The sequence below is a fragment of the Psammomys obesus genome, unplaced genomic scaffold (assembly GCF_907164565.1).
Source record: "Psammomys obesus unplaced genomic scaffold, mPsaObe1.curated_primary_1811, whole genome shotgun sequence".
NCBI lineage: Eukaryota > Metazoa > Chordata > Mammalia > Rodentia > Muridae > Psammomys > Psammomys obesus.
The window spans coordinates 6045235-6071570 of record NW_026588368.1 but is presented as its reverse complement, the minus strand read 5'-3'; the positions used below and the strand labels follow the sequence as shown (position 1 = coordinate 6071570).

Here is a 26336-nt window from a genome sequence, read left to right as displayed (position 1 = left end):
TTTTTTTTTTTTTGATAAGCGAACTTATGAAGAGATATTTTCACATGCTTTCTGGGCCTTGTTGTATTTGAAATAAGCATAGTTTGTCAGTGTTAAAAATAAGCTAATTTTGCCATTGGGATAACGGCTAAGAAATAATACATTGTTGTAGATAATTCTATAGAATTAGATGAAATCATAACCACACCTACATACCTTAGTGAGATGTCAAGGTTCCCTGTTGTGGCTTCTTAGTTTGGAACTAAACTTGGAAGGAAACTCAAGAGCCATTTTGTTGGCGTTTAAGAGAAGAAAGAAGACAAGGCAGAGAGGCCAAAAGTGTTATCAGGCCTGTGTTCGGGGGCATGCGATGTTGGAGGCAGTTGCTGCTCAAGCTGCAGAACCGTTAGCAGCCCTGACAGGCAGCCACTGAGCCAGTCTGTGAGTATCCATCTGACAGACCTCTGGGTCCCAAACTTCTCATCTGGGGAAATGTGACTCACGTCAAAGGGTATTGGCGGCCAAGCAGCCTTCTCCCCATCCCTTCCCTGCCTCCTGCCTGGGAACCAGAGACTTTTGAGAAGCTCGTGTCATAAAACCCCAAAGTCGACGGCCCATAGGTCCCACTGCCAGCGTTCAATGCCTTTCTAGTCCAGCGTTTCACACTCTTCCACATCCCTCCAAACCCAGCGCGGTCACGTTGCCACAGCAACAGCCCACTCTGCGGTACCGATGCCTACATTGCTCACCTTTCTGTCGCTGTGATAAAACACCGTGACCAGCTCAAACTAGGGAAGAAGGGAGTTTATTTCCTCTCTCAGCTCTTAGAAGCAAAGGTTAACTTCGGTTTTCAGACAAACAAAGCAAGATCAGGTCAGAAGAACTGTTGCTGTGGCTTCAGGGTGTGGCCAAACACAAACTGGGCTAGCAAGCACCCCTGGCCAGGATGAGCCCTGTCTTTTCCCCTAAGGTAGACAGTGTCTGCATCTCATCCCACTCGTGGGAGGTCGGCTCCCAGAGCTGACGTGCTATTGAGTCCTCTGCAGCAGCGGGCACACGCTCTTAAGCCCTGGGCCGTCTCCTCAGGCTCCCAGTTTTGCACACATGTAGAATGAGAGAGCAACGGGGTCCTAAAAGCTTACACTAGGTTCCAGAGAGTTCTGTGGGGCCTGGTAATATGTAGCAAGGTTGGTTGCCTGCAGGGTGACCCTGGGGAGGCTGTGTACGGCCCTTGAAGGTGAAACAGAAGCTGTCATGGAGACGTCAGAGTGGTAGAGATACCAGGAACACGGGACATTTGTCAAGGATACCTGCAGACAATACATGGAACAGCCTATTAGAGAGCCTTGCGAGCTTCAGTTGGACTGTGGGAGCTGAGTTACCCAAGCCCGCTGGAATTCACATCATAACACTACATAATCCAGACACTAGGAGCATGGGGTCTGGCGTTTTTCCTAGCAGGTTTCGGTCTTATTCTGGCCCGATCTTTTCTCGCTATGCTCCATCCTTCCCTTTTGGAATGTTTACTGTACGCCATTGTATATTGGAATCTTTCTTTTTTTAATCTTTTTAATTTTACAGGAACTGGAAAGTAAAGACTGCCTGGAGTCTGGGTGGAGACGAGCCCCTTACTGAACTGTCCCTCGCTCCGTGGGAGCCCTCTCAAGCACTGTCCTAATTAACCTTTATTGGTGACAAGCCTCTAGGCTAGTGGCTCTCAGCCTTCCTAATGCTGCGACCCTTTAATACAGTTCCTCATGTTGTGGTGACCCCCCCTCCCCAACCATAAAGTTATTTCATTGCTACTTCATAGCTCTAATTTTGCTACTGTTATGAATCGCAGTGTAAAGCTGATATGCAGAATATCTTACATGTGACCCCGGGGGTGGAGGGAGTCAAAACCCACAGGTTGAGAACCACTGCTCAAGCCACACCTGAGAGATCGTCAGCTTTAGGTCTACACCTGGGCATGCCCATGAGGGATTTTCCTTATTAGGCTAATTGAAGCGGGAAGCACCCAATAATAAAAGCCCAGATATAAGGAGGTTGCAGGAGAATGCTTTTGCTTTTGGCCTACTTGGCTTAGCCTCTTACCTGGAAGTGCATCTACTCTTTTGCTGCTGCTGCTGCTGCTGCTGTCACTGCCGAAACCATCTTTGTTGACACTAAAACTCAGCTCCTTTAGCCTGCTCACCCGAGCTAAAGACAGGCAGCTCTTGAGGAATCCTTCAGCAGGAAGAGGCTCTGCTGAGGCTCCCAGCCTTGTGGCTAAGCACTAGCTCCCGGTCCTCAGCCTCTCAGTGTAAGGATGGCCATTGTCGGCCTATAATGCCCTTTTAATGTATATTCACCCCATCAGATCAGTTCCTCTAGAGAACCCTAACACAACCGTGAAACACTGAAGAAGACATTAAGTGTGTGAACGTATGAATTATGTCGTCTGTTAACGACAGGGTGTCGATACCGTGTCGATACCCTGTCGATACCCTGTCGATACCCATCCTGCTCACATCCCAGCCTGCCATAGCATCCTCTGGATTTCCTCTCACCACCCGCATCTGTTCTTCATCCAAAGTGGCCCCAGTGACTGTGAGCCTCCTCGGATCCCCACTGTCATTTCTTTCTCTAACCCTTTTCACCAGAAAACTAGTTCTGCATAAGCACTGCTTCCTTTTTTTTTTTTTTTTTTAAACCCCTCCAGTACTTCACTAGCCGTCTAGTTAAGTCCAAACCTCTCAGCCTACTTTGAGACCTTCCACCTCGCTCCTGGCCTCCACCCCTCAGCACTTGTTTCCCCTGCATGAGAAAGCCATGTTTTCAGACTTCCTTCAACCTTGAATACTGTCTTTTTCAGCCGCTTGAGGGAGTATGCCTTCCCTCTGAGCCCCTCCCATCAAAGGCCTACACCCCGCCCCACAGCAGAGGGGTTTCAGTTTCCATAGCACAAGCCCTCGGTATCTGTGGACTTCAATTGTATTTTACTAAACCACACCCTTCCCAGCTGCTCGCACTGTTCTGGGAAAAGCCTGACACTTCAGGTGAGGCCTAGCTGGAGGAAGTGGACGGAAGTGTGGCTTTGAAGGTCGTAAGGGGTTCCCGGTCCCTTTCTTTCCTCTCCCGCCCCCCCCCCCCGCTCCCCTTTCTTGCTCCCAAGTTCCCTCTCCTTCCCGTCCGCCACCGCGTGAGAAACCAACTTCCGATACACTTATCCCCTGAAACTGCCCGTCAGAATCCATCCTTCCCCTTTACGTTGTTCTCGCAGACATTCTGGTCACGACTAAGCGAAAGCGCACGGCTACCTCATAGAGACTGGATGACCGAGATATCTTTTCCAAGTAAACGTGGAAGAAGCTAAAGTCGGGGCTGAGGGGCTGGGGGGTGAGTCCGCTGTTTTCCAGAGCACCTGGGTTTGAGTCCCTGGACCCACTGTGGCAGCTCACAACCGGCTCTAATTCCAGTTCCAGAGGCTCTGATGCCCTCCTGTGGCCGCTGCAGGTACTTCACAAGGTAAAATGGCTTGTCATATACCAAGCATGACCACCCGAGTTTAAGCCTTGGCTGCCACAGTGGAATTAGAGAACTGACTTCCATATGCGTGCCGTGGCACGCACAGACAGACACACACATCTTTATTATCTAACTAATAATGATAATAGTCACAATAACATTTTTTAAGTTGAGCTGATGTTTAGCGAGTGCATGCCAGCATAGTCGCACTGTGTAACACTAAAATGCTTACCCCCCCGTCCCTTGTCACTCCGGCCCCTCCTCCTACCACTGATTCCTACCTGACAATGCCCGGGCCCTCAGTTTCCCGGCTGAGCGGGTCACCTCTCGTACTGAAGGCCACAGTCAGCAGCCTTCACTGGTGAAAGTGTCCTTTCCTATGTTAGGGTCATTGCTAGGGATTTTTAACAATTATATTCATGCATTTCCCACTGAAATAACAAAATACCTGAGGCAGAACAGTATTTAGTGACATTTATTTGACTCGGAATTTTGAAGGCTGGGGGATCCAACCAGCAACGGAACTGGCATCATGTTGCGGACCCCCAGGTTGCATCGTGTTAGGGTAGAGAAACAGAAAAGGAACTACGAGTGCACAGAAGAGAAGAGAGCCCCTAGACCAATTACCTCTCACTGGGCCCTCTCTTAAAACACCGTCATACTGAGGCCCAAGCCTTCTGCACGTGAGCTTTCAGGAGACAAACCACCTCCAAGTCTTGGCAATGACAACTCTGGCTTATAAATAAGGTTTAATTATGGGGTTTTAAATTATTATTCTCATTGAAAACGCAGCAGACGTGGGAATGAACGGGAGAGAAAACAAGAGTCTATCATTCCACGAAGGTGTGAGTACCTACATCAGGACTCAGTCTTCATGTAAACCAAGAGGTAAGCAGTTTCCCGCCTAGAAAGAAAAAAAAAAGTGTCAGCACAAAAGAAGAAAAAAAAAAAAAAAAAAGGAAGCATCCATAGTGAAACCATGATACACCATGCCATTCCCTCAGAGGGACAAATGGTGACCCGAGCGGATTCCCGAGCGGATTGCCATCTAATGAGACGGTGGAAAATTGTGGGACCACAAAAGAAATCTGTCTGTTTGCAAGTAGATTCAACCACACAGCCAGCTGGAATCAGTCGTCTGTGAATTGTGTGCAGCTTCTCTGTGTGCGCTGTGAGGGTACAGCCACATTAGGTGCAAGGGGAGCTGTGGTCCCTGGAGCCGAGGTGTCCTCACCCTTCACAGAGAGTCTGCCCGCTCCTGCTCTGAATCGAGGAGGCATCAGCCACAATCAGAGTGACAAAAGATCTGGCATCCAATGGAGATGCTTGAGGGGAACAAGAGCAAGCTGGCAGGTGGGTTGAAGGAGGTGTCCAAACACAATTGCATCAGTAGGTGCTTTACTTTTCAAGTGGTCAAGCCCGCCTCTGAGCAGAGAGCCGTCTCTGACCACCTTCTGTGTGTGCCATTGTTCCCAGAGCAGAAAAAAAACAGCTGGGAAAGCTTTACAAAGACTCTTCGGTCTATCCTATCTTCATCCAGGCTTTTTATGTTTCTATAGTGACTGGTTTTAAGAGGTTATTTGTTGGTTCTTACTAAATGCAAGCCACTGCTCGACATCAAAAGATGAAACGAGTGAGCCTTTCCCCCCCTCGAAGAGTACATAACGAAATGTGACAGAAAGTTACATAAGCGATCAATTAAGAGACCATCTTTGTTGTAGGGAGGCATGTGGGAAGCCCGATCTGTAAATACAGGCTTTGAACAGCGGGGAGAGGCCGTGAGCGACAAAACACGAGGCTGACTTTGCAACTAGGAGGAAGGCGACAGACACAGCATTTGAACTCCACTACGAATCCATAGGCATTGCCGAAATCTCGGTATCTCAGAAAATCTCAGAAAAGCATGGCGCAGTGGGACGGGCAGTTACAGGTGGAGCTGGCTAGGCCGTCTCCGGGCTGTCATCAGAAGGCAAGTAACACTGGAGCCAAAAATTCAGGGTGAGTGTGTCAGGAGCCCAGCCCGTCTCTTACCAGCGGTATCTGTGATTCCCATAGGTGCACTGGACATCCTCCCAGGTCACCTGCAAGTGTGTAAGAAAGAAGACAGCACCCACCTCAGTGTGCCTAAAAGGCAGGGCGCTGTCCTTTGTCCTCCTTCACCCCAGACAAGTCCATCCCTCTCTCTAAACCTGGTTATGCCTACCCAAGAGCTACAGCTCGGGCATTAAAGAAGTTTGCCACAGTGTCAGGGCCCTGGGCTTAGAGCGCCAGAAACCTGGGGCACTGCGCTGGCAGAGCACATACAGTTATAAACCAGGAGCGGCTTTCAAGGAGAAAAAAAAAAAAAAAAGACTTTGCGCCTCACTCCTTAAAAGCACCTTCGTTCAGGGTATGGACTGCAGAATTCAACGGGAGGACCCAGGTGTCCCCAAGCCCAGGATTTATTGGAGGCAGCTAGTTTATGACAAGCAGCTATGTGGGCTGATGTTTCTCACCCAACAAACATGGGAGTCGTTGAAGCAGAACCATTTTCCATCCACAGGATTCCGGATGTAGGCACAGTAATGACCAAAGTCAGCCATCCCGACATGGGCAACCACAGCAAAGAGTTCATAGTGCACTTCAGACTGTGGGGAGACAGACGCAGAGACACTGGCAAATGTGGCCTTTCCCACTTCAAGCCAACAAAGAAAAGACAGTCTTTTTGTTTTGTTTTGTTTTGTTTTGTTTTGTTTTGTTTTGTTTTGTCGTAGAATCTCCCAAGAAGCTTGGGACAACTGAATGAAACTTTCCTCTGATTAAATTTCCAACAAGCAGCTACCTTGATATTAGCCTCAGAGCAGACTCTGACTATTGAATACCGAAGTGTAGTTGGTTCTGAGAACCTGAAACTTTGCATTTACTCACGCGCCTCTAAGTATTCCATGTGTCATTTCAAATGGGAAGTGCCAGATTACAGATCCCTTTTCTCAGTGCTCTGAGGCATTTCCATAAAGCCCAATAGTAAAAAAAAAAAAAAAAAAAAAAAAAAAAAAAAAAAAAAAAAAAAAAAAGGAAAGAAAGAAAGAAAGAGAAAAAGGAAGCTTTCTGAATCTTTAAGAGCAGAGGCGAAGGCTGGCTGTGACACACCACAGCTTCAGAATGACATGGCCTTGATCATTAAAAAATGCTTAAGAAAGGAAGTCCGTCTTGGGCTGGCAAGACAGATCAACAGGTGAAGGCAACTGCCTCCAAGACTGTTGACCTGAGTCCAATCCTAGAGGTCCAGGTGGTTGAAGGAGAGAACTGACTGCCACCAATTGTCCTCTGACCCCACTCATGCCACACACACACACACAAACAAACAAATACGAGTTAATTATGTTTTAATTTTTAAAGAAGAACAAAAGCAGAACAAGGTCTTGGATGTGTGTGTGTGTGTGTGTGTATGTGTGTGTGTGTGTGCGCGCGCGCTTTCATAAATCATGCCAAGCTTCAGTTGTTTTGCCACTGTTGTTTATGCCAAAGATGGCCAACAAGGGCCCACGTCCCTGGATGAGAGCCTGACCCAGGAAGCTCACATTTGGCTCACATGGTGTTAGTTCAGGTTACCTCAGAGTCTGTTGAGCTATGGATCAAGCCTCTGGCCTGGACTTGATACGTATAGCTAGAGCGCTTATGAGCGAGTGGTGTCCAGCAGCTGATGGGGTTGGATGGCTACCTCAGAAAGCCACGGAGTCTGCCGAGATGAATGAAGGACAGAAGGTAAGGCTCACCTGCTCCTTGGTATCACCAACGTCCGTCTCAGTTGGCTGAACCTGACTGAAATCCAAGCTCTGGGGGAAATGTACTGAGTGGCAGATCTTTTCTGTCTGTGAGTTCCTGATGGAGAATCTCATGAGATGGATGGTCAGGGTTTGGGGCAAACGAGTCAGCTTCAGAACCTGAAAAGACAAAGTCAGTGTGAAGTCTTTGGGCACCAGGGGTGGGCAGGTTCAGAGAGGTGTCGAGGCTGGCAATGTGCCCTTTCCCACAGGGGAGATGGGGGCACCTTCAAGACTCACATGACTGACTGTCATCACCTTACATCTCTCTGCTTGGGCACGGCCCCTGTGACGTCTACTCTAGGACTTCAACCTAACCCTGAGAGAAAAACCCTACCCGCTGCTCCCTCTTCCCCCTCTTAACCCCAAAAGGTTCATCCTGTTCCTCTTAGTGATAAGATCTGAGATGCCAAGTCTGAAGTCATTCAGACGAGAAGCCCTAGGATCCCAGGCTCTGGCTGGACCCAGATTCCCAAGGTCAGCCATTAGGAGATGCCCTGAAGGCAATCCCAGAGCAGTGAATGTTTGGCTTGAAGGTGTACCTGTCTCCAAGGCGTCTTCTTCCCACAGTTCTCACAGAAGCACTTGTCTGAGCTTGCTAACTCCTTGGGCTGGAAGAAACATCGCAAGGCATCCTCCTGCCGCACCCAAGAGAAGAAGCGAGAGGCATTCATGTTTCCCGTCTCAAACACAACCCTCTTCCCCTGCCAATGGAAGCCCAAGCTACCCTTTAATCCCCCCTAAGTGGGCACGTGTGATACATGGAGCAGGATTTCAGAAAATACCCCACTGCTAGAGGAACAAAACTGGAAGAGATGTTCCAGGGGAAGGACATGAGGAAATCAGGAAGGGGGGGTGTTCCTCCCCCAAGTCAAAGAGATTGGCCAGGAGACATACCCATGCCAAGGCACGTATGTGGCGAACAGGAGTCAGTTCTTCCACCGTGTAGGACCCAGGGATCAAACTCAGGGCATAACGCCTGGCAACAAGCACCTTGACATGCTGTGCCATCTTGCCCACATGAGATCCAAGGGTAGGTGGACAGAAGCAAGGGGAAGCTGGCTACCTCGGGATACACAAAGTCCCCAACGAGAAGTGCCTCACCAGTGTTTTCAGGGGGTTGGTGTCCATATCAAAAAGAGGAAGAGAGAGAGTGAGCAGCCTGCTGCTTCTGCTGCTCTCGGCGGCACAGCCCACGCAAATCAGGGACTCCTTGGTCCAGATTGTAAACAGAGCCTGCAGCTGCTCTGCCTGCAAGCGGAGAGCGAGGGGTCAGACGACCCGGAAGCCACGTTAGGTCCGCGTAAGTGGCTTTCAGGCAGAAGCTCAGAAACGGGCCCACACAAATATTTGCTTCTCTGCACGGAAAGGTGACCACACCCACCCTGGGGAGCTGAGCCAAGCAGTGACCGCACACAGTCGAGGGGCATCAACCACGGGCCCTTACCAAGTCCGCGTCCGTGATCTGGTCCTTAGTCAGGTTCCAGATTGTAAGGTAGAGATAGGCAGCATCGTGCTGGACGAACACTGGTCAGAGGGAAGCACAGTCAGTCAGGAGACTGCCCTTGTAGAGCCAGCAGGACGCTGACACGGAACCCTCACCGCTCTGTCCTTTCCCAGCCTTCCCTCCCCTTCAGAACGACTAACGAAAAGTAAGCTCGGTGCTGACTTTTTTTCTCTGTCATCATCACCTCTACAGACCTCTGACAGATCCCAACTAGTTCCTCCCACTTTCGGCTGAGCAGATGCTATGACGGGACTCCTCTGCCCCCTGGTGGTCGCTTTTATTCACTAACAGCGGGGCCTCTTCCCAATCTGACCAGGTTGCCAGATGTAAAGAGTAAAGGAACAGATGCCAGAGTAAAGGAACAAAGAGAACGACCAGCTCCGAGACGATCCTGGCTGAGGCCAGCGGGAACTTTGCCGGGAATTGTCTACCTGTTGCATAAGGACGTATGAAATTGTGAACAGGCACAACTGACTTTAATAGTGTCTGTCCAAAGAAGTGGGAAGTCAGAAAAACAGGCGAGAAACAGGCTGTGGGCTGTTTGCTAAAAGGGCAGATCTGTGCCAAAATGCAAACACATTTCAGGCCAAGGCAGTTTCTGAGAACATGCTCCGTTTTCCATCACGGCATTCGTGATATGCAGTGCAAACAGAAACCTGACAGCCTTTGTTTTCGTTATTTTTTTGACCCGTCCCGCTTCTAAACTTTAAGTTCCTGTTGCCTTACGCACATCAAATCTACAATGATGAACGTGAACGTTATATGTTAATTGAGTGTATTAATTAATCTACGTAATGAACCGCAACTCAAAAGCAGTGTAGCAGATGGGGGAAATTGATTGACTCAGCGAATTATATGCAGATGGTTTCCTGTCACAGCGTGACGTGAAGAAAACTGGATTAAGGTGCCGGGGTGGTCAGTTTTGTTTTGTTTACACTTATTTATTTGCTGTTATCTGTATAGATGTTTTGCCTGTATGTATGTATGTATGTGTATGTGTATGCCTAGTGTCGTGTGTATGCCTAGTGCCTTTGAGGGTCAGAAGAGGGCATCCAGTCCCCTGGAACAGGAGTTACAAATGGTTTTGAACTACCACACATGAGAACTAAACCTGGGTCCTTTGCAAGAGCTCTTAAGTGTTCTTAACTGGAGCCAGCTCTCTAGCTCCGGTCACAATCAGCTCTCTAGCTCCTGCCACAATCAGCTGTAACTGTCAGCTTGACACAATGGGAAACCACTTGGGAAGAACTCATTCAGGGGCTCCCTGGATTAAACTGGCCTGTGGTCATATCTGCAGGGGTTGCCCTGACTGTTTTCATTGCTATGGGAAGACCCAGCTCACTGTAGGCTGTGCTGTTCCTGGGTCTGGGTCCTGGGCCATATGAAAACAGAGAGTAAGCTAAATGGTAGACACATGTGAGAGCACTTGTTCTTTCTGAGCTTGACTGTGGGTGTGATTTGCCCAGCTGTTTCACGTTTCTGCCTGCCATTCCAACTCCCCTGCTATGGCAGGCTGTACCCTGGACTTGGGAGCTAAAAGAAACCCTTTCTCCCCTAAGCTGCTTTTCTTCAGGGTATTTTTATCACAGCCACAGAAACAAAACTAGGGCAGCTGCCATCTGCAGTCATTGTTTTTAAACCTCATCAGGTCATCCCAGAGCCAAGAGTCCCCAGTCATCTACAAAATGCAAGGATATCTGTCTATCCCACTATATACTTCACACTTGGGAGGCATTGCATGACAGGTGCCAAAGAAAATGCATACCCCTGAGACACCATATTCTAATGGAGGACAGGTTCCAACTGGTCATAATTCAAACAAGAATACAAGGTCCCCTAGAGTGCACAAAGCACCATGGGAAGCTAAATCAAAGTGAGAATATAAATGAGATGGCTAACAAAAAAATAATAGCTTCTAGGTGTCTGTTTCTTCATAAAGTCAATCAAAATGCTCATAAAATAAAAAATACAGGGGGAATTAGGTGGTTCATGCTGTAGCCTGCTTTTTGAGACAAAGCTGCAGCCATCTTTGTTTTCAGCTTCCATTTTGTTTCTAAGGTGAAATTAAGCTCAATTTTTTAAACTTTTCAACTCTGCCTCCTGGAAGCGGTTGTTCATAGCTGACCTTATGATTCAATAGTCTCATAACTCATACTTTGTTGTCTATTCACCTGGCTACACTCTGGTTGCACCATTCTTATCTACACACCTGGCTACACTTTGGATGGACTCCAGAAGACCCTATGCCCTGCCTCACTTACCTCACTTAGGACCAATCAGCTTAAAGGTTAGCTAATGACTAGCTTTGTCTAGCTAGCCAAAAACATAACATTGCTTCGTATGGTTGGCCAAAATGTGTTTCTTCCTGTGGCCCTGATCGATCAGCGTGGAAAAGGCATCCCAATAAACCGTCCGTATCTGAGACTGAAGTCTGAGTGGTTTGTGTGATTTTTCTTATACTAGAACAGCTCAGAGAGTAAAAACGCTTTCTGAGAACGCCTGGGGACTTGAATCTGAACACTGGCACCCACTGTGTCTGAAGAGAACTCCCAAAGGTTGCCCTCTGCCCTCCACGTGTTTGCCATGTCAAAGACACTGTGGCACTCATGTGCCTGCACTCACATATGTAAAAATAATAAACAGATAAATAAATAATTATCAAAATTAAATTAAAAATAAATATCACAGATGTCAAACCCAGATTTAATATCACACTGTATAAAGAAAATCTAAGATCCTTCTCTTAGATTTGAAACAGTTTAAGATTATCCTTTTTTTTTTTTAAGGTCAAGATAACTGTCCCACCAGCCATTCAAACACCAACAGAGACATTGACTGCTCTTCCAAAGAACCTGAGTTCAATTCTCAGCCCCGACATGGCTTCTAACATTTGTCTGTCACTCTAGTTATAAACCCTTGGAGGCCCACACAGTGATACATGCAGACACAATACCCATAATCATAAAAAAATACTTTTTAATAAGTCAAAATCTGGATTTTTTAAAAGAATTATGGAAAACTAAGCACCCTAGTGTCTCAAAAGGAACACAACAGCTTTTTAGCAACAGACCCCAAAGGAAAGAAAACAAATAAATTGTGTAACAGAGAATCAAACAAATGATTACAAGGAAATTTAATGAGATACTAGAAAATAGAAACATCAATTAAATTAAAAATGAAAACTGTTAAATGAGTGAGAAATTCAGCATACATAGAGATTACAAAGAGAAATGATGGCACTAATGATTTCAATAAGTTTAAATTATAAAGAAACAGTAGAGAGCATCAAAGTGTTGAGCAAGCAGAAGAGATTTTCTAAGCATGAGGATAGGTCTTTTGAAATAACTTAATCAGAAAAAAATTAAAAATAAAGAAATCGAGAAAAACTAAAAACAAGGTCTATGGAACATAACGCATACAACAAATTAAGAAAATACTTACACTACAGGTCCCATAAGAGGAGATGGTAAAGGAAAGGCACAGAAAACCTACTGAATTAATCAATGACCACTTTCCAAATCACTGCAAATATAGGCATCAACTCCAGGAAGCTCAAAAGCCTCCAAACAGATTAAGTTAGAAAGGGCCTTCTTTAAGAGTGGGATGAGATATACAAAGTCCTGAAACAATAACAACAAAAACACCAACCAGTGTGCCCCTAGAGGCATTGCAGATGGGGCTGAGGAGGCAGAGATAAGAGAAGCTAGGTTTACGCTTAGTGTTCTGACCCGAGACCATCTGAATTAATAGCCTAACACTCCCTGAAAAACCTGAGACCCTCAGCCTGGCTCGTCCCAGGGTTGGGGATCAAACCAGAGACTAGAAGAACCCTGGCTGGGACAGTGGACCCCAGGCAGGAGTGAGCCTGAGACAGACCCTCAGGTAGGCCCAGATGAAGAGCAAACCCAAGATAACCACCAGACTGGCACCATGGGGCCTAGATAGGGAGCTAGCCTGAGATGACCACCAGTCCGGTGCCGTGAAGGCCTGGAGGGACAGACCATGCCCGAGATGACCCCTGCCTGGTGCCATAATGCATGAGCAGGACATAGCACTCTTAAGACCACCCCAGACACTCAGAAACCCCAGGCACCACCCAGAGGACTAGGTAAGTCGTGGAGAAATGGAAGAGAAAGAGAAACAGAAGGATGCGGGCACAATGAAGAGAGGCAGAACTGGAGGCTCAAGGGTAGTGAGAAACAGCCTGATTTGAGAAGCCAGTGATGCCACCTGGGACCATGATGGGTCCTGGCCTGTACTGCCACAAGGAGCCATGTCTGGGTCTGTAGCCCTGCAGCAGCAGGGGTCTGTTACCACCAAAGGCCAGGCAGACATTGATGTCTAAGGGATGTGCAGATCTGGCCCCACCCCTCATATGGGCACCATAGGAGAGCTGGCCCAGGGGGTGTGAGAGCAGGAGAGCTGACCCAACCCCTAGTCAACTTCAGTACTTAGGAGACCAGGCCTTACCTGGGCAGCACAGTAGAGCTGACGCCAGTGGTGGGGTTGTGGGCACGCTGGCCATGAGGGCATAAGCATGGGAGAGCTGGCCCTGTCACTTGTCTATCATGTGCAAGGGAGAGATGCCCCCTCACCCCTTGCCACCTACAGCAAGCAGAAGAGCTGGCTCTGCGGTCATCAGAGTGGGAGATCAGACCCTGCCTCTTGTCTGCTGTGTGTGGCATTGTTGAGGGAGAGAGTCCCTCCCCTTCCTTTCGCCATCGCCACCTACAGAGGACAGGAGAGCTGTCCCTGCCCCTCAGCAGCTGCAACGCTTGGGAGATTGGGCCCTGCACCTCACCTGGGCAGCACGGTAAAGCTGACCCTCCATGTGGAGACTGCAGGTGAGCTAGCACCAAGAGTACAGGAGAGCTGGCTCTGTCTCCCTTGTCTTTGCCTCTGTCTGTTGTGCAGTGGCAAAGACAAGGGAGAGATGCCCTCCTCCCCTTTCTTGTCCCTTGCCACTTGGGATCATGAGAGTAAGAGAACACACCATGTCCCTCACTGGCTGAAACACTTGGGAGAGCAGGGTTTGCACCTCACTTGTACAGCAGGATAGAGCTGGCCCTAGTTGCAGGGGTTGCCAGTGAGCCAGCTCTGAAGGTATGAGTGTGGGAGAGCCATTGGGTTGACCAGCTCATCGACCTCCTCTCAGGCCCAGATCCAGGGCTTTGAATTTGCCCACCCAAGCACGAACCCATCAATGAACTGCTACAATGCAAAATGAAGGAGCCAGTCCTACTACAGATCCATGATACAGGGCAACAACAGGATATCTGAAAGGGGTCCCAGTGAAGTGCCAGTATTGATAGCATAGCAAAAATCATACCGACCAATCAGTCATTGAAATGAACATTTGCAAGCAAAGAAGTATGGATGAAAGGATTTACTGTGAGTCACACTGTGACACACTACAGCTTCCACAATGAGGTGGTTTTGTTTTTTTTTTTTTTGTTTTTTTTTTTTTTTTCCTCTGCTGGTGGGAAGGTTGCAAAGGTGGAGGGCAGATCCAAGGGGATGGGTCGGTGAGTGGAATTGAGATGCATGATGTGACATTCACAAAAAAAAAAAAAAAAAAATCAATAAAAAGCTTTTTAAAAAGCCAACCAAGTATATTATACCCAGCAAAGCTATCCTTCAAAAATGAAGAAAAATAAAGGTTTTCCAAGAAAACAAAAATCTGAGGAATTCTTCACCAGACTGCCCCCATAAGAAATGCTTATAAAAGTACATGACAGGCAAGACAGAGTACCTTCTATACACACACACATACACACACACTCATAAAGAGAGAATAAAAGCACCTCTTCACAAACATAAACAAGAAAAAAAAGAAAGACACTGAGTGTGAAGGTGCATGCCTCTAAGCCTAGCAACCAGGAATCGAAGGCTAGAGAGACCAAGAGCTTAAAGTCAACTTAGCTACATAGTGACTTTGATGTGAAGAAAAGATGAAGAAGAGGAAGAGGAGAAGGAGAGGGAAAGTGGAAGGGAAGAAAGAAAGAAAAAAGAATAAAAATTATCCAAAACACATACAGAAATTTTACATCATTACAAGAGCATGCTTCATTTATCAGTGGTAATATTTAATGTAAACCAGTTAAATTCCCCCCACTGACATGTCTAAAAACCAAAACTCAATGATGTGATGCACACAAGAAAATCACTTTATCAGCGAAGACACACAGAATGAAAGTGAAAGGCCAAAAAGGATACAACAAGAAAACAGAAACCAAAGGCAGCCATTGGCAGCAATACTTGTACCAGCAAAATAGACTAAAATTCAAACATTGCCAAAGGAGACAGAAGGTCAGTACGTAATAAGAAAGCAATCAACTCAACAGAAGGATTTAACAATTGTAACCGTATGCAGTCCCAAAACTGAAACACCAGATGCATAAGGCAAATAGTCCTAGGTCTAAACACACAGAGAGAGATTCTAAAACGCACTTGGGTGCTTCAACACCCCCACTTTCAACAAATCATCTGGACAAAAAAAAAAAAAAAAAATCAACAGTGCTGGTGAGATGGTTCATCACACACACACACACAAATGCACTTGCTGCTCAGACTGGTAGCCTGAGTGCAGCACCTAATTACCACACTGGAAGGAAGGGATCAACTCCCAAAAGTTCTCCTCTGACCTTTATACACACGCTGTGGTGTGAACACTCCCTCACTCACACCCTTACTCTCACACACACACACACTGCACATATCACATAACAACAATAAACAAAATCTTAAATCTTTTTAAGGCCAACAATGAGTTAGACAATACTATACAGCAAGCGGATTCAACAGGCATTGACAGAACATTTCAAATGAAAACAGAGGGGAAAGCATTCTGCTATATGTATTCCATTCAGTTTATTGTAGATTTCTGTAAAGGATTTGAAGAATCCAAAGCTGAACCCGAGAAAAAGATCTTTCCTTGATCATTTTGTACTGAGTTAGGTCCTCAGAAGAAAAACAAAAACAAAACAAAACAAAAAAAAAAAAACATTCTAGTTCCCTTCTGTGGCTGTGATAAAACGCTGTGACCAAAAGCAACTTAGGGGAGGGAAGGGTTTATAGGGCCCACACTTCCAGGTCGAGGTGTATCACTGAAGCAGAGGCAGGAGCCCAAACAGGAACTTGAAAGAGAAACAAAGCATGGAAGAACGCTGCTTGCTGCCTCACTCTCCAGCTCACACTCAGACTATAGAGCCTAGGACTACCTGCCCAGCGATGTGTGGGGGTGGGGGTCAGTGAGCCAAGCCCTCCTACATCAATGAGCAGCCAACACAGACACACCTATACCCACCCACAGACACACCTATACACACCGGTCTAATCTCAGAAGCCCCTTTTGACTGAGACTTCCTTGTCAGGTGATTCTTGGCTGTGTCGAGTTGACCGTTAAAAGCCAACCAGGCCAAAGGACAACAGGGAGGAAGATGGTGTGTGTTTTGGCAAACGTACACTTGGCTACCGGCAACACGAAGAAATGAGTGCTTAAAGAGAAAGATGTGCTAATTACCCTGACATTGCACAAATGTAGCAAATCACTGGCTGGGCCCTGGGCAGCTGCTGTGCTAGTCTTTTTTAAAGATACTTCAAAGCAACAAGCTGATATTAGTCAGAAAAAAAAAAATCTCACGTTAAACCTTTCCTCACAAAAGTAAAGAGATACATGTTTCAGATCAACACCATTACCTCTAACATAAAGGGTCTAGAGCCCAGATGTTCGTTCACTGCCCATCAGCCCTGTCCCTCCCTCCTCCCCTAGTGGAGCCCTCTTCCCTGCTGCAAGGGCTCTTACGGGGCACGGTGTATCTCTGGAGGCAGTAAGCAAGCTCCAAGGGCAGCACCGCTTTCTGCCGGCTGGACTGCATCTTCTCCAGCAACAGCAGCAACTGGAAGGGGACGCTCCTCTTCTGCTCGTCCGCCCCCCGTGGCACTGTTATCCTGCCAAGTAAGAACAGCCAGGCCGGCGGCTCACACCTGCCATCCCTCAGGCCAGCAGCACACGGAGAACATTGCAAGAACTGCAAAGACTTTCCCTGTCCATGCCATTCTCTGGGTTCGGTCAGGATGATGGAAATGGGTAGATTTCTGCCTGGGCTCAAGTGACTTAGGGACCGGCGTGCACAGAGTGCCTTCCTAAAAGGGGGATCAACACAGTCCCACCCCAGCCAGGCTCAGCTTTCATACTAGAAAGGACAGGGTCCATCCTAGAGCAAGGAGATAAATGTCTAGTCTGAGGGACTTTGAGCTAGAAAACCAAACACTGAATTAGGTCCAGGGAAGAAAAGGCAATACAGCAGATGACAGTGTTTTGCCATGATTCGTTTAGCTATAAGTAACTCTCACTTGCTTTGTGGATGAAGAAAAAGCAGAAAGCATAGGACTAAATAAAATCACTGGTAAAATGACTGCATCCGTTCCATTTTATTAGACCACTAACTTTCTCTGATGTTAGTCTGTCCCAACTCCAGACCAGTGACTGTCTCCCATGGTTGTACGTCAGAAGTATCTGAGGAGTCTTTTTTAAAACCACTAAGGGGGCTGGAGAGATAGCTCAGCAGCTAAGAATGCAGGCTGCTCTTCCACAGGACCCGGCTTCTTTTTCCAGCACCTACATGGCTGCTCACAGTTTCATGGGATCCAACTCCCTCCTCTGGCCTCCCTGGATATGCATGTGGTACTCAGAGATACATGCAGGCAAACTACCCACATACATAAAACAATAAAATAATAGTTAAAAAAAAAAATTCAAAGGCACAGTAATGCCCCACACCACCTGAAACCAATTGGAGACAGGGGCAAGCTTTTACGTATGTTTTAACTTTATAAATGACCCTAACCTGCAGTACAAAATGATCAAGGAAAGATCTTTTTCTCGGGCCATCTCTGGAGTAAAGACTTATAAAAGTCAAAGGTGCTGGGAATAAACCAGTGTTCTGAAACATAAATGATACACACGCGATCAGCCAGACCCGTGGTCGTACCTCTTCAATATCTTCCTGAAGCCCACATTCATCATGAACACCTGAATCAAGGAGTTAAGGCAACAGGTCTGTCCGATGTTGTGTAAACCAACCAGACCTATAAAATGAAGAGGAAAAAAAATACTGGAGGTAAGACAACACAGAAAGGAACTCAAGCGTTTTCCCAGACATAAAAGACTAAAGGACATAAAGTCCTGAGAAACACTCACAGACACAAAGAATTCACCAGGGAGCTTGCAAACAGTCTGGGAAGGAGCGATCAAGCGCTGGGCTTTGAAAACTTAAATGACAAAACAAGCCTTAATAACGCACTAGAGCAGAGTGAGGTCACATGCTGACAGTGAGTGGCGCAGCAGTTGGTGGAGGAAAAGGCAAAGAGACGCTGAGAGCTCCTGTGGGGAGTGCTGGTCCCCCTCACTCCACACTTCCGCACCGCTGTGATCAGGTCGGGTGTCGGTGTGCCTCAGAGATAACACAGGGTTTGTCTGGTCTACAGTGGGCTCCAGGAGAGGAGTCCCTCGGTCCTCAACACAGCCCCGCAGTGATGGAGCACACCTTTAATCCCAGAACCTGGGAGGCAGAGGCAGGCAGATGTCTGAGTTTGGGGCCAGCCTGGTCTACAGTGTAAGATCCAGGATAGTCAGAGCTACACAGAGAAACCCTGCCTCAAAAAAAAAAAAAAAAAAGTAGAAGGAGAGAGAGGAAGGAAGAAGAAGAGGAGGAACAGAGGAGGAGAAGAAGAAAAAAATGGAGGACATTGAAGGCGGCTGTGGGAAAGACCCATCAGCCCCAAACTTACCTCAAGAGGTGGACACAACTTTCAAAGACATAGGAAAACCAAAAATAATATTCCTGTGACACATCAGCAAGCAACGTCCTTTCCCACCCCAACCACAGGATCATCTGACGCCAGAAGGTGAGAGGCTGAAGGACAAGACAGTCTCCCAAATTTCAGGGCCCTGGACAAAGAGCTTCTGAGACAGGACAAAGCAAACAAAGCAAATGATTTGGGGTCATGGGCTTCAGCTCACAAATCAGCAGGGCACATTCTTTAAGCCAACAAGAGTCACCAGAATGAAACTAATGCAGACCGCGCCACTTCCAAAGCAGAGTATGAGCAAAGCATTTCTATACAGTGATAAGCGAAGGGAGGGCTCTAATGACCGTGAGGGTGGTCCCAGGCACTGCCATGTTCTCTAGGGAACACTCCCTTCTTCTTCATGCTCTCCTCTTCCTCCAGTTCTGAAGACCGCTGAGACTCAGCCACAACTGACTGGCAGGTTTTCCTCAGGAGCCCAAACCCCTTGCCCATTAGTGATCACGCCCAAACCCCGAGGTTGGGACTGCCAGACTGAAGGTCAGGATTCCACAACTTCACTTCCAGGAAGAGTCTGCACAAGCCGGGAACAAAGACACCTCTGTGAAAACACAAAGCGACAGAGAGGCCTTACCATGGGGGCGAACCCACGCCATCAGCTCTTGCTGTTGGAGGAAGACTGGCTTAGACAGCTCTAGAACAGGAATTAATGATAAGATGGACATTCCCAAGCCTTCTTCCACCTCTTCATTTTACCCTTCCTGAGCATGGACTGCCAGGTCTAAACACTGGCTTCTTCTTCCCTCTAGGTTCTGTGTCTTAGCAAATGGTCTGGACCACTGGCGGTCTCCTTGCCCCTCACTCTCAATCCTTAACAGTTGAAAAAGGCAGCCATTCCACTGGCTAGGGACAGCTCACAGATAAATCTCTTGTTCTCCACATCTTTGATTCCCTGGGACAGGCCTGCAGACATCTAAGGTCCTTCGTCTGGGAAGCTTGTCCTAGGTTCTCAAGGCTTTTGTGCCATCCGTGCTTTAAGCACCTTGTGCAGGAAGTTATTCAAATTCCAAGGTGAGGACCATGTGTCTCTGTGTGTGGAAACGGTGGCTCACAGCTCAGGATGTCCACCTTCAGGAGACATCCCTTCCCAGACCCAGAGGACAACTGAGTCCCTTTCACCCAAACCAAGGCTTCATAAGCACGAGATCAGATGATAAATGAGGAAATGAACCACAACGAACCCCCAACCCGTTCCTACTTCCTCCTGACAACACAGACCTCAGCCACCTGTAAACCCTCCCCCCAAATTCACTGGGATCCCTATGGGTCCTCGCATGTGTCTCAGGACAAGCGTCACCACTGCCATAGCAACTGAACCTGCCTCTCTCTCCGGTGTGCTTAAGGCAGCTGCAAGGCACCGCCAGACACAGCAGCCGGCTGCAGGAAGCACGCCCGCATCTTCAACTAGGGATGCTCTGAAAGTGGAAAACACCCAGCTATTCTCGGGGGGCCACGTGCCCTTTGATTCCCCCAGTTCCTTCTGAAAGGCTTTCGACTTCCGCCTGCAGCTTCCCTCACATCTGCAGCGCAGCCACCGGTCTAAGCTGGAACACACCGACCCGCACCGCGTCCTGTGCCTCTTCCTCCTCTCTAGCCGGAGGGGAGACTCAAGACCTGAGTTCCTCTGTGCTTCTTCCCCCGCAGGCAAGGAAATCAAGACGCCTGAGAGCCCATTGGCCGCGGATTCCGAAATGGGCTGGATTCAGCTGGGGTCCCCTCAGTTAGATTCTTTTTCCAAGAGATAGGGACTGGTGTTGGGGGCCGTGAACCCAGGGCTAACCAGCACAGGCCGGCCCAGCGGGCCACCTTACCCCAGGGATTCCCTGCTCCACACCTTTCGAGCACTAGAATTTCAGGGCGATCGCCATGCTCACCCAGCACCTACGGGGGTGCAGCTCCTGTCTTGGCATGCACACAGCCAGCTTTTTTCCCTGGCGTCTGCGTTCCTGTGTGTGGATGCGTGCACATACCACCGGAGACCGGAAGAGGGCGTCGGATCCCCTGGAGCTTGAGTTACAGGCCCTCAGGAGCTGCCCAAACAGTTGTGATTCTGGGAGAACTCTGGTCCTCTGAACGAGCGAGCGGTAAGCACTCTTAACCGCTGAGCCATTTAGCACCAGAAGTTAATAAGCTTCATACACGTCCTGTACCAGTTTCTGGTCTGGCCAATGGAGTGTAAGAAGCCAGTCAGAACTCATTGGCTAAACGCGTAACCAAGGTCAGGCTGTGTCTATAAGGGCGTGCTTCATGGAACAAGTCAGCCTATAGCCAAGTTTAAGAAAGCCAAGAGGCTAGGAGGGTTGCTAAGCCAGTAATTCCAGCACTTGGGAGGCTGAGGAAAAGGAATAACAAGTTTGGGCCCAGCCTGGGCTACAGAATGAGACCTTACTGAGAGACAGCACATGAATCTGAATCTTGATACAAGGACGGCTACATGTGTGGTGCGCCAACGCTTGGCTTCTGGGGAAAGGGGATGTGGGTAAGTTTTGCAGAGAATTTTAAGAAGATTTGCCTACGTAACTTTGCATAAGTAAATCCAAACTCAAAAGGGCAGGAAATACAGGCAGTTTAGAAATTTACTAACTAGTAAGCTAACAGTCACAGAACCCCAACTCGGGACCATGCCAAGACATCGGCTTACACTATCCATTTGGGAACAGTCAGTAATTCTGACGGGATCTGATCAGCACACACTGCAAATGTGCTGAACTGAGAAGCCAGTCATTATGTCCTCTATATAAATATGCAGTGGGGGGATGGGTTCTTTCAGAGAGGCTTATTTGGGGATTTATTTTTCCCCTTTTTTGTTCTGTCTTTTTTTTTTTTTTTTTTAATTTTAGGAAAGATGTTACTCTGTAGCTAAACTGGTCTCAAACTCAATCCCTTGCCTCAGCCTCCTGAATACCAAAATGGCAGGCATCAATGCCAGTTGAAATTCGTCTGATTCCTATGTGCCAATTAAAAATAAAATGTATTTCTTATCGAACCAAATGTCGGCGGAGGGAGTATGGGTAAACGGAATTTTTTTTTAAGCTTTGTTAATGTGTGTGCACCTGCACTCACACACACACACACACACACACACACACACACATATACCTGGGTACATGCCACAGCACAGAGGCACAAATCAGAAAGCAACTCAACTGAGTCGGTTCTGTGTGAGGCTTGACTCCAGGCACACATCTTTACCTGCTGGGTGTAAACATGATTTTTTAAGATTAAAAGTTGTTGTTTGTTTGTTTGTTTGTTTGTTTGTTTTTATTGCCAGGCATGGTGGCACATGCCTTTGATCCCAGCACTTGGGAGGGAGGCAGATAGATCTCTGGGATTTGGAGGCCAGCCTGGTCAATAGAGAGAGTTCCAGGAGAGCCAGGGCTATGTAGAGAGACCTTGTCTCGAGACCTCCCTCCAAAAAAAAAAAAAACAAAACACCTGTTTTATTATATTATTTATTTGCCTTATGTGTGTTTGTATGTCAGCATGAGTGCCATGGCACACAAGGGGAGGTCAGAGGTCAATTTGTTGGAGCCCGTTTTCTCCTTCGACACAGGTCCTGGGAGCCAAACTCAAGTGGTCAGACTTGGCAGCAAGTGCCTTTACCCGCTGAGCCATCTCATGCCAGCCCCCTAAACAGGATTTTTATACTCTAGGAGGAGAGGGGTATGAAATGGCCCAATCGCCTGAACAAATAATTTGGTATTAGCTTTTAAACTCAAATTCAACACCAAAATTTCAAGAGAAATTCTCTCTCTCTCTCTCTCTCTGTCTCTCTCTCCCCCTCTCTCTTTCTCCCCCCCCTCCTTTACTGTTTCTTTGGTGGAGTTTGTTTTGTTTTCTGTTTTTGATGGCTCCTTCCTCTTTCTTTTCTTTCTCTCTTTCTTTCTTTCCTTCTTGGTTAGTTATTTTGTTTACAGTGCTGCAGATGGATCTGGGCCCTCTCACACACTAAGCAAATGGTCTACACTAAACTAGAATTGAAAGCCCCTAAAGAACATCTCACATGTGTCCTTGGAGACGTGTGACATGACCATAGCAGCACTGTTTGAATTACACAAACCATAGACTTCGGCTCATTCATCAGTGGACATGAATGGACACATGTCATGGGTCACAGCAAGCTCAATCTTAGAAACAAAACATTTACTCAAGGGAGCCGGAGAGATGACTGAGCCTTAAGAGCACTTTCTGCTCTCGAAGGAAAGCCGGGTTTGGTTCCCAGCACCTACATGGCAGCTCAGACCTCCAGTTCCGGGGCATCTGATGTCCTGTTCTGGCCTTTGTGGACATTGCATGCATGGGGAGAGACACATACAGAAAAGCCCTCAGACATACACAAAAGAAAAAAGTAAATAAATCTCTTTAACACAAAATATCTGCTCAAAACAGCAAATCTGGGGACTGGAGAGGTGGCCCAGCCTGTAAAGAGCTTTCCTAGCAATCATGAGCATCTGAGTATGATCCCCCAGAACTCACATAAAAAGGCCAGATCTGCACATCTATAGTCTGCAGGACAAACAAGGTAGATGGCTTCTGAGGAGCTACACTGAGAGTGACCTCTGGCCTTTGTGCACACATCCACATAGACAGACAGACAGACACAAACACAGACACACTCAGAGGGAAACATGCACACATACACACCCGCCACTAGAAAAAATTCAGAAAACAGAATATGATTTCTTCTTTAGACTGAAATAATGTCAGTGGAGAATTGTATTATGTATGCATCAATACATGTGTGTGATAATTCTAAATAGAAAGTAAAAAGCCAAGTTTAGGCAAATATCTTGAGGAGAGGCAAGGGCATGAAGCTGGAGAAGGGGAGATTCTTGCTTGGGAACAGTGTGTTTTTGTATCGGAACAAGTATGTGAAGTCTATTTTACCACTCACGGCTCGCTGACTGGAACCCAGAGTTAAGGCTAATGGACTGACTGGTAGACGGAAGCAGACATGGTCCAGCTTAGGCTTGAGGGAAGCAATCCTCTCACTGCACAGGACGCGCTACAGCTGGGGGGAGGCAAAAGCAAGTCTACAGAGCTTAGTTTGACTGTGATGGGCGGGTAGCAGAGCATTGTTGGGGGGGGATGGAAGCAAAGGGGACTGGGGAAGGTGGCAAGCAGGCAGAGAGGATGGGGCTGATCCAAGAAATCACCTGCAAAGCAGAGGGAGCTGCACTCCCAAACTCAGCCGCTGATTCAGAACACACTGGCTCCAAACGTGCCTGGCCCCACCCTTGCTGAAGCCTGCATCACTCAAAAGTGGGGGCATGATGGAAATAACCACCACAGGCAACCCACGGAAGTGGCCACAGGGTCAGTGAGGGTCTCGAGAGAAAGATCTGGAGAGCCAGTGACAGATAGGGGAATTTTGGGTGGTGAGTCCCTCTCTGGTGTTCACTCATACTGGGGGTTGGGGGAGGGCAGGTCCCGGCTATAAACCCCCTAATAAGTGTATCGTTATCAGCAATATCTAAGCAGTCTTCAAAACTTTTGAGACAAGGTCTAGGAATGTGGTCCACTGGCCTCAAACTTTTGTGCATAGTTTTTTTTTTTTGTTGTTCTGTTTTTAAGATGTGAGGGTGTCTCACCATTTAGACTAGGCTAGCCTCAAATCCTCAGCAAAACTCCTGCCTCAGCCTCTCCAATGCTGTGATTATAGGGTGAGCTGAGCCACCACATCCAAACTCTAGATCCTCCTGCCTCACCCAGCCTCCCTGTGGCTAAAATCCCCAGAGATTACCAAAGGCGCACACCTCTGCTCTGGGCCTTGACCTCCTTCTCAGTGATCAGCTCCCATTTTATGAACGATGAGAATACGCTGGACAAAATTAGATCCTTCCGGAAGAAACCCAAACTAACAGAGTACCTTGGGGCTCCTCTGACCCTTGTGGCATGATATGAATCGGTGCCCTCCTGACCATACCTGTAGACATGTCCTCAGCCTGGAAATGCTGTACACCTTTCCAGAGCCCATTAGGACTCTGGCAACAGCCCAATCACATGATCCACTCAGTTTCGAGACAAGGTGATTTTCCCCCTTATAAACCTAACATTGCATAACAATGCCCAGACCATGAAGCACAGTTTTCCAGAGTGAAGAAAGAAAACAAGCAAAAAGTCTTTTTTTTTTTTTTTTAAAGCCCTCTGCTAGGGCATGGTAAGTCAGGAGGGAGCAAGACACCCCACACCCTATGCCGCTTTCTGCTCAGCCTCTTTTTATGGAACACAGGAGGTAACGGTGTCAAGGCACACAAGAGGTACTTCGCATGAAGCATCCTAGCATGTTCTGAAATACTCGCCTCGCCTTCTGAGTCAGTCTCAAAGCATAAACTACCTCTACATTAAGTATAAAATTAAAAGTTGTAATTTGGAAACACTTAAACTCGGACTTTTTATACTTAAAGTTATACTTAGTTTTCTTCCCAGAAGATGAAAAGCAGGCAGGAGAACAGGTCTGAAACACCCTGACTTGGGAGATTTGACAAGTATCTTTCCAGTGTCTCAGTCCACTGATTCAGATTTTAAAGGAGTTTTTCACAAGTATTTGCACAAGGGCATACAAAAAAAAAGAAAAAAAAAAGGATATTTGATGACGAATCATCTATACCAGTAAAAATAAATTCACACTTCTCATATGACACGTCAGTTAAAATACTAGCATGGAAAGGCAGAACAAGAAACAAGTTACAGAATGATGTTCAAGATAGGCATGAATTTTTTTTTCTGATAAAGTGTACATAAAAATGATACTGAGTTGAAAAGAAACATCTCTACACATCCATGTGGCTAGAATTTTTAACAAGCCGCTTTCGTGACTTTTTTTTTTTTTAATTAAACATAAATCACGACTAAAGTCCAAACAAACAGATCTGCTTGGAAAGCAAACTCACTGGCCCGGTATACGCATGCCAAGAATACATACTGCCACTATTTGCTGAGCCCAAGGAAATTCTTAATCATCTGGAGATATTAGGAGCAAAGCTCCGGCGGGATGAAGGAAACTTCCAAAGTTAGCCACAAACTTGCCTCCGGCACCTCGAGTCAAGCCAGCCAGCGAAGACTGAACGGGATCCGCAAAGAGCTCCAGAAGGGGACGCGGGCGCACAGCGGAACGGGGCAGCGGGGGCAGCCGCGCCGAGCTGCCTCCTGCTCGGGCAGCTCAGGAGCATCTGCGGTGCGCTGAGCGCGGCTGCCCTTAGCCCAGCCCCGACACTCCCGGCCGAGCCCTCTGCGCGCCCGGCCCCGCCCCCTCACCGCCAAGCTTTCGTTTTCCCCTGGATCCGAAGGAAAGTGAAACTCAGGCGGCGGAGCGGAGCGGCGGGCGCGGGGAGCGCGTGTGCGCGCCCGGGGAGCCCGCGGCTGCCCGCACCCGGATCCCAGCATCCTCTTCGGACCTGGCCCGCTAACTGCCGCATACACGCTCCTTTTTCACCTGCAGTTTTAGGAGGAGTTATGTCCGCAGTTGCCGCGACTTCCCTCGGAGCCAGCAGAAGACTCCCTCGCTGAGGCTAGCTCCAAGGGTTAAAGGGCCAGCCAGCGACAACGTTTCCTGACTGCGTTCTCTGTTATTTATTTGCCAGTCTACACGACAGTCTTTGGTGCCTCTTTTTAATCCCGATTTTATAGGAGAAAATGTTAAGTTTTTATTTCATCAAAGAGGTTGTGAG

At 47.6% G+C, this 26336-nt stretch overlaps 1 protein-coding gene and 1 pseudogene across 4 annotated transcripts; one reads left to right on the top strand and one right to left on the bottom strand.

Annotated features, from left to right (window-relative positions):
- Nucleotides 1-3945: 3945 nt before the first annotated feature.
- On the bottom strand, nt 3946-26174 carry Usp18 (ubiquitin specific peptidase 18). Of its 4 annotated transcripts, none has more exons than XM_055604282.1 (11): nt 26102-26174; nt 18954-19207; nt 17790-17886; nt 16601-16746; nt 8737-8816; nt 8394-8540; nt 7832-7927; nt 7242-7409; nt 5982-6113; nt 5518-5567; nt 3946-4390 (listed from the first exon to the last, which is right to left on the bottom strand). In XM_055604282.1, exons 2-11 carry the CDS (start codon nt 19099-19101, stop codon nt 4345-4347), a joined length of 1110 nt encoding a protein of 369 aa, XP_055460257.1. In that variant the 5' UTR covers nt 19102-19207; nt 26102-26174; the 3' UTR covers nt 3946-4344. The 4 variants fall into 4 exon arrangements, with proteins under 4 accessions (XP_055460257.1, XP_055460256.1, XP_055460258.1 ...); XM_055604281.1 differs by lacking the exon at nt 26102-26174 and adding an exon at nt 25592-25657; XM_055604283.1 differs by lacking the exons at nt 8394-8540; nt 26102-26174 and adding an exon at nt 25592-25659.
- Nucleotides 12448-12555, top strand: LOC129674356 (small nucleolar RNA SNORA17; annotated as a pseudogene).
- Nucleotides 26175-26336: the final 162 nt, after the last annotated feature.

What these genes read in the sequence shown, in the direction of transcription:
- Usp18 (XM_055604282.1), bottom strand. Translation starts at nt 19,101, where the DNA reads ATGGGCAAGGGGTTTGGGCTCCTGAGGAAAACCTGCCAGTCAGTTGTG. An exon ending in TTCAGGAAGATATTGAAGAG is followed by an intron (nt 16,747 to 17,789) that starts GTACGACCACGG and finishes CTTACTTGGCAG; the next exon opens with GATAACAGTGCCACGGGGGG. An exon ending in CCAGAGATACACCGTGCCCC is followed by an intron (nt 8,817 to 16,600) that starts GTAAGAGCCCTT and finishes CCCTCTGACCAG; the next exon opens with TGTTCGTCCAGCACGATGCT.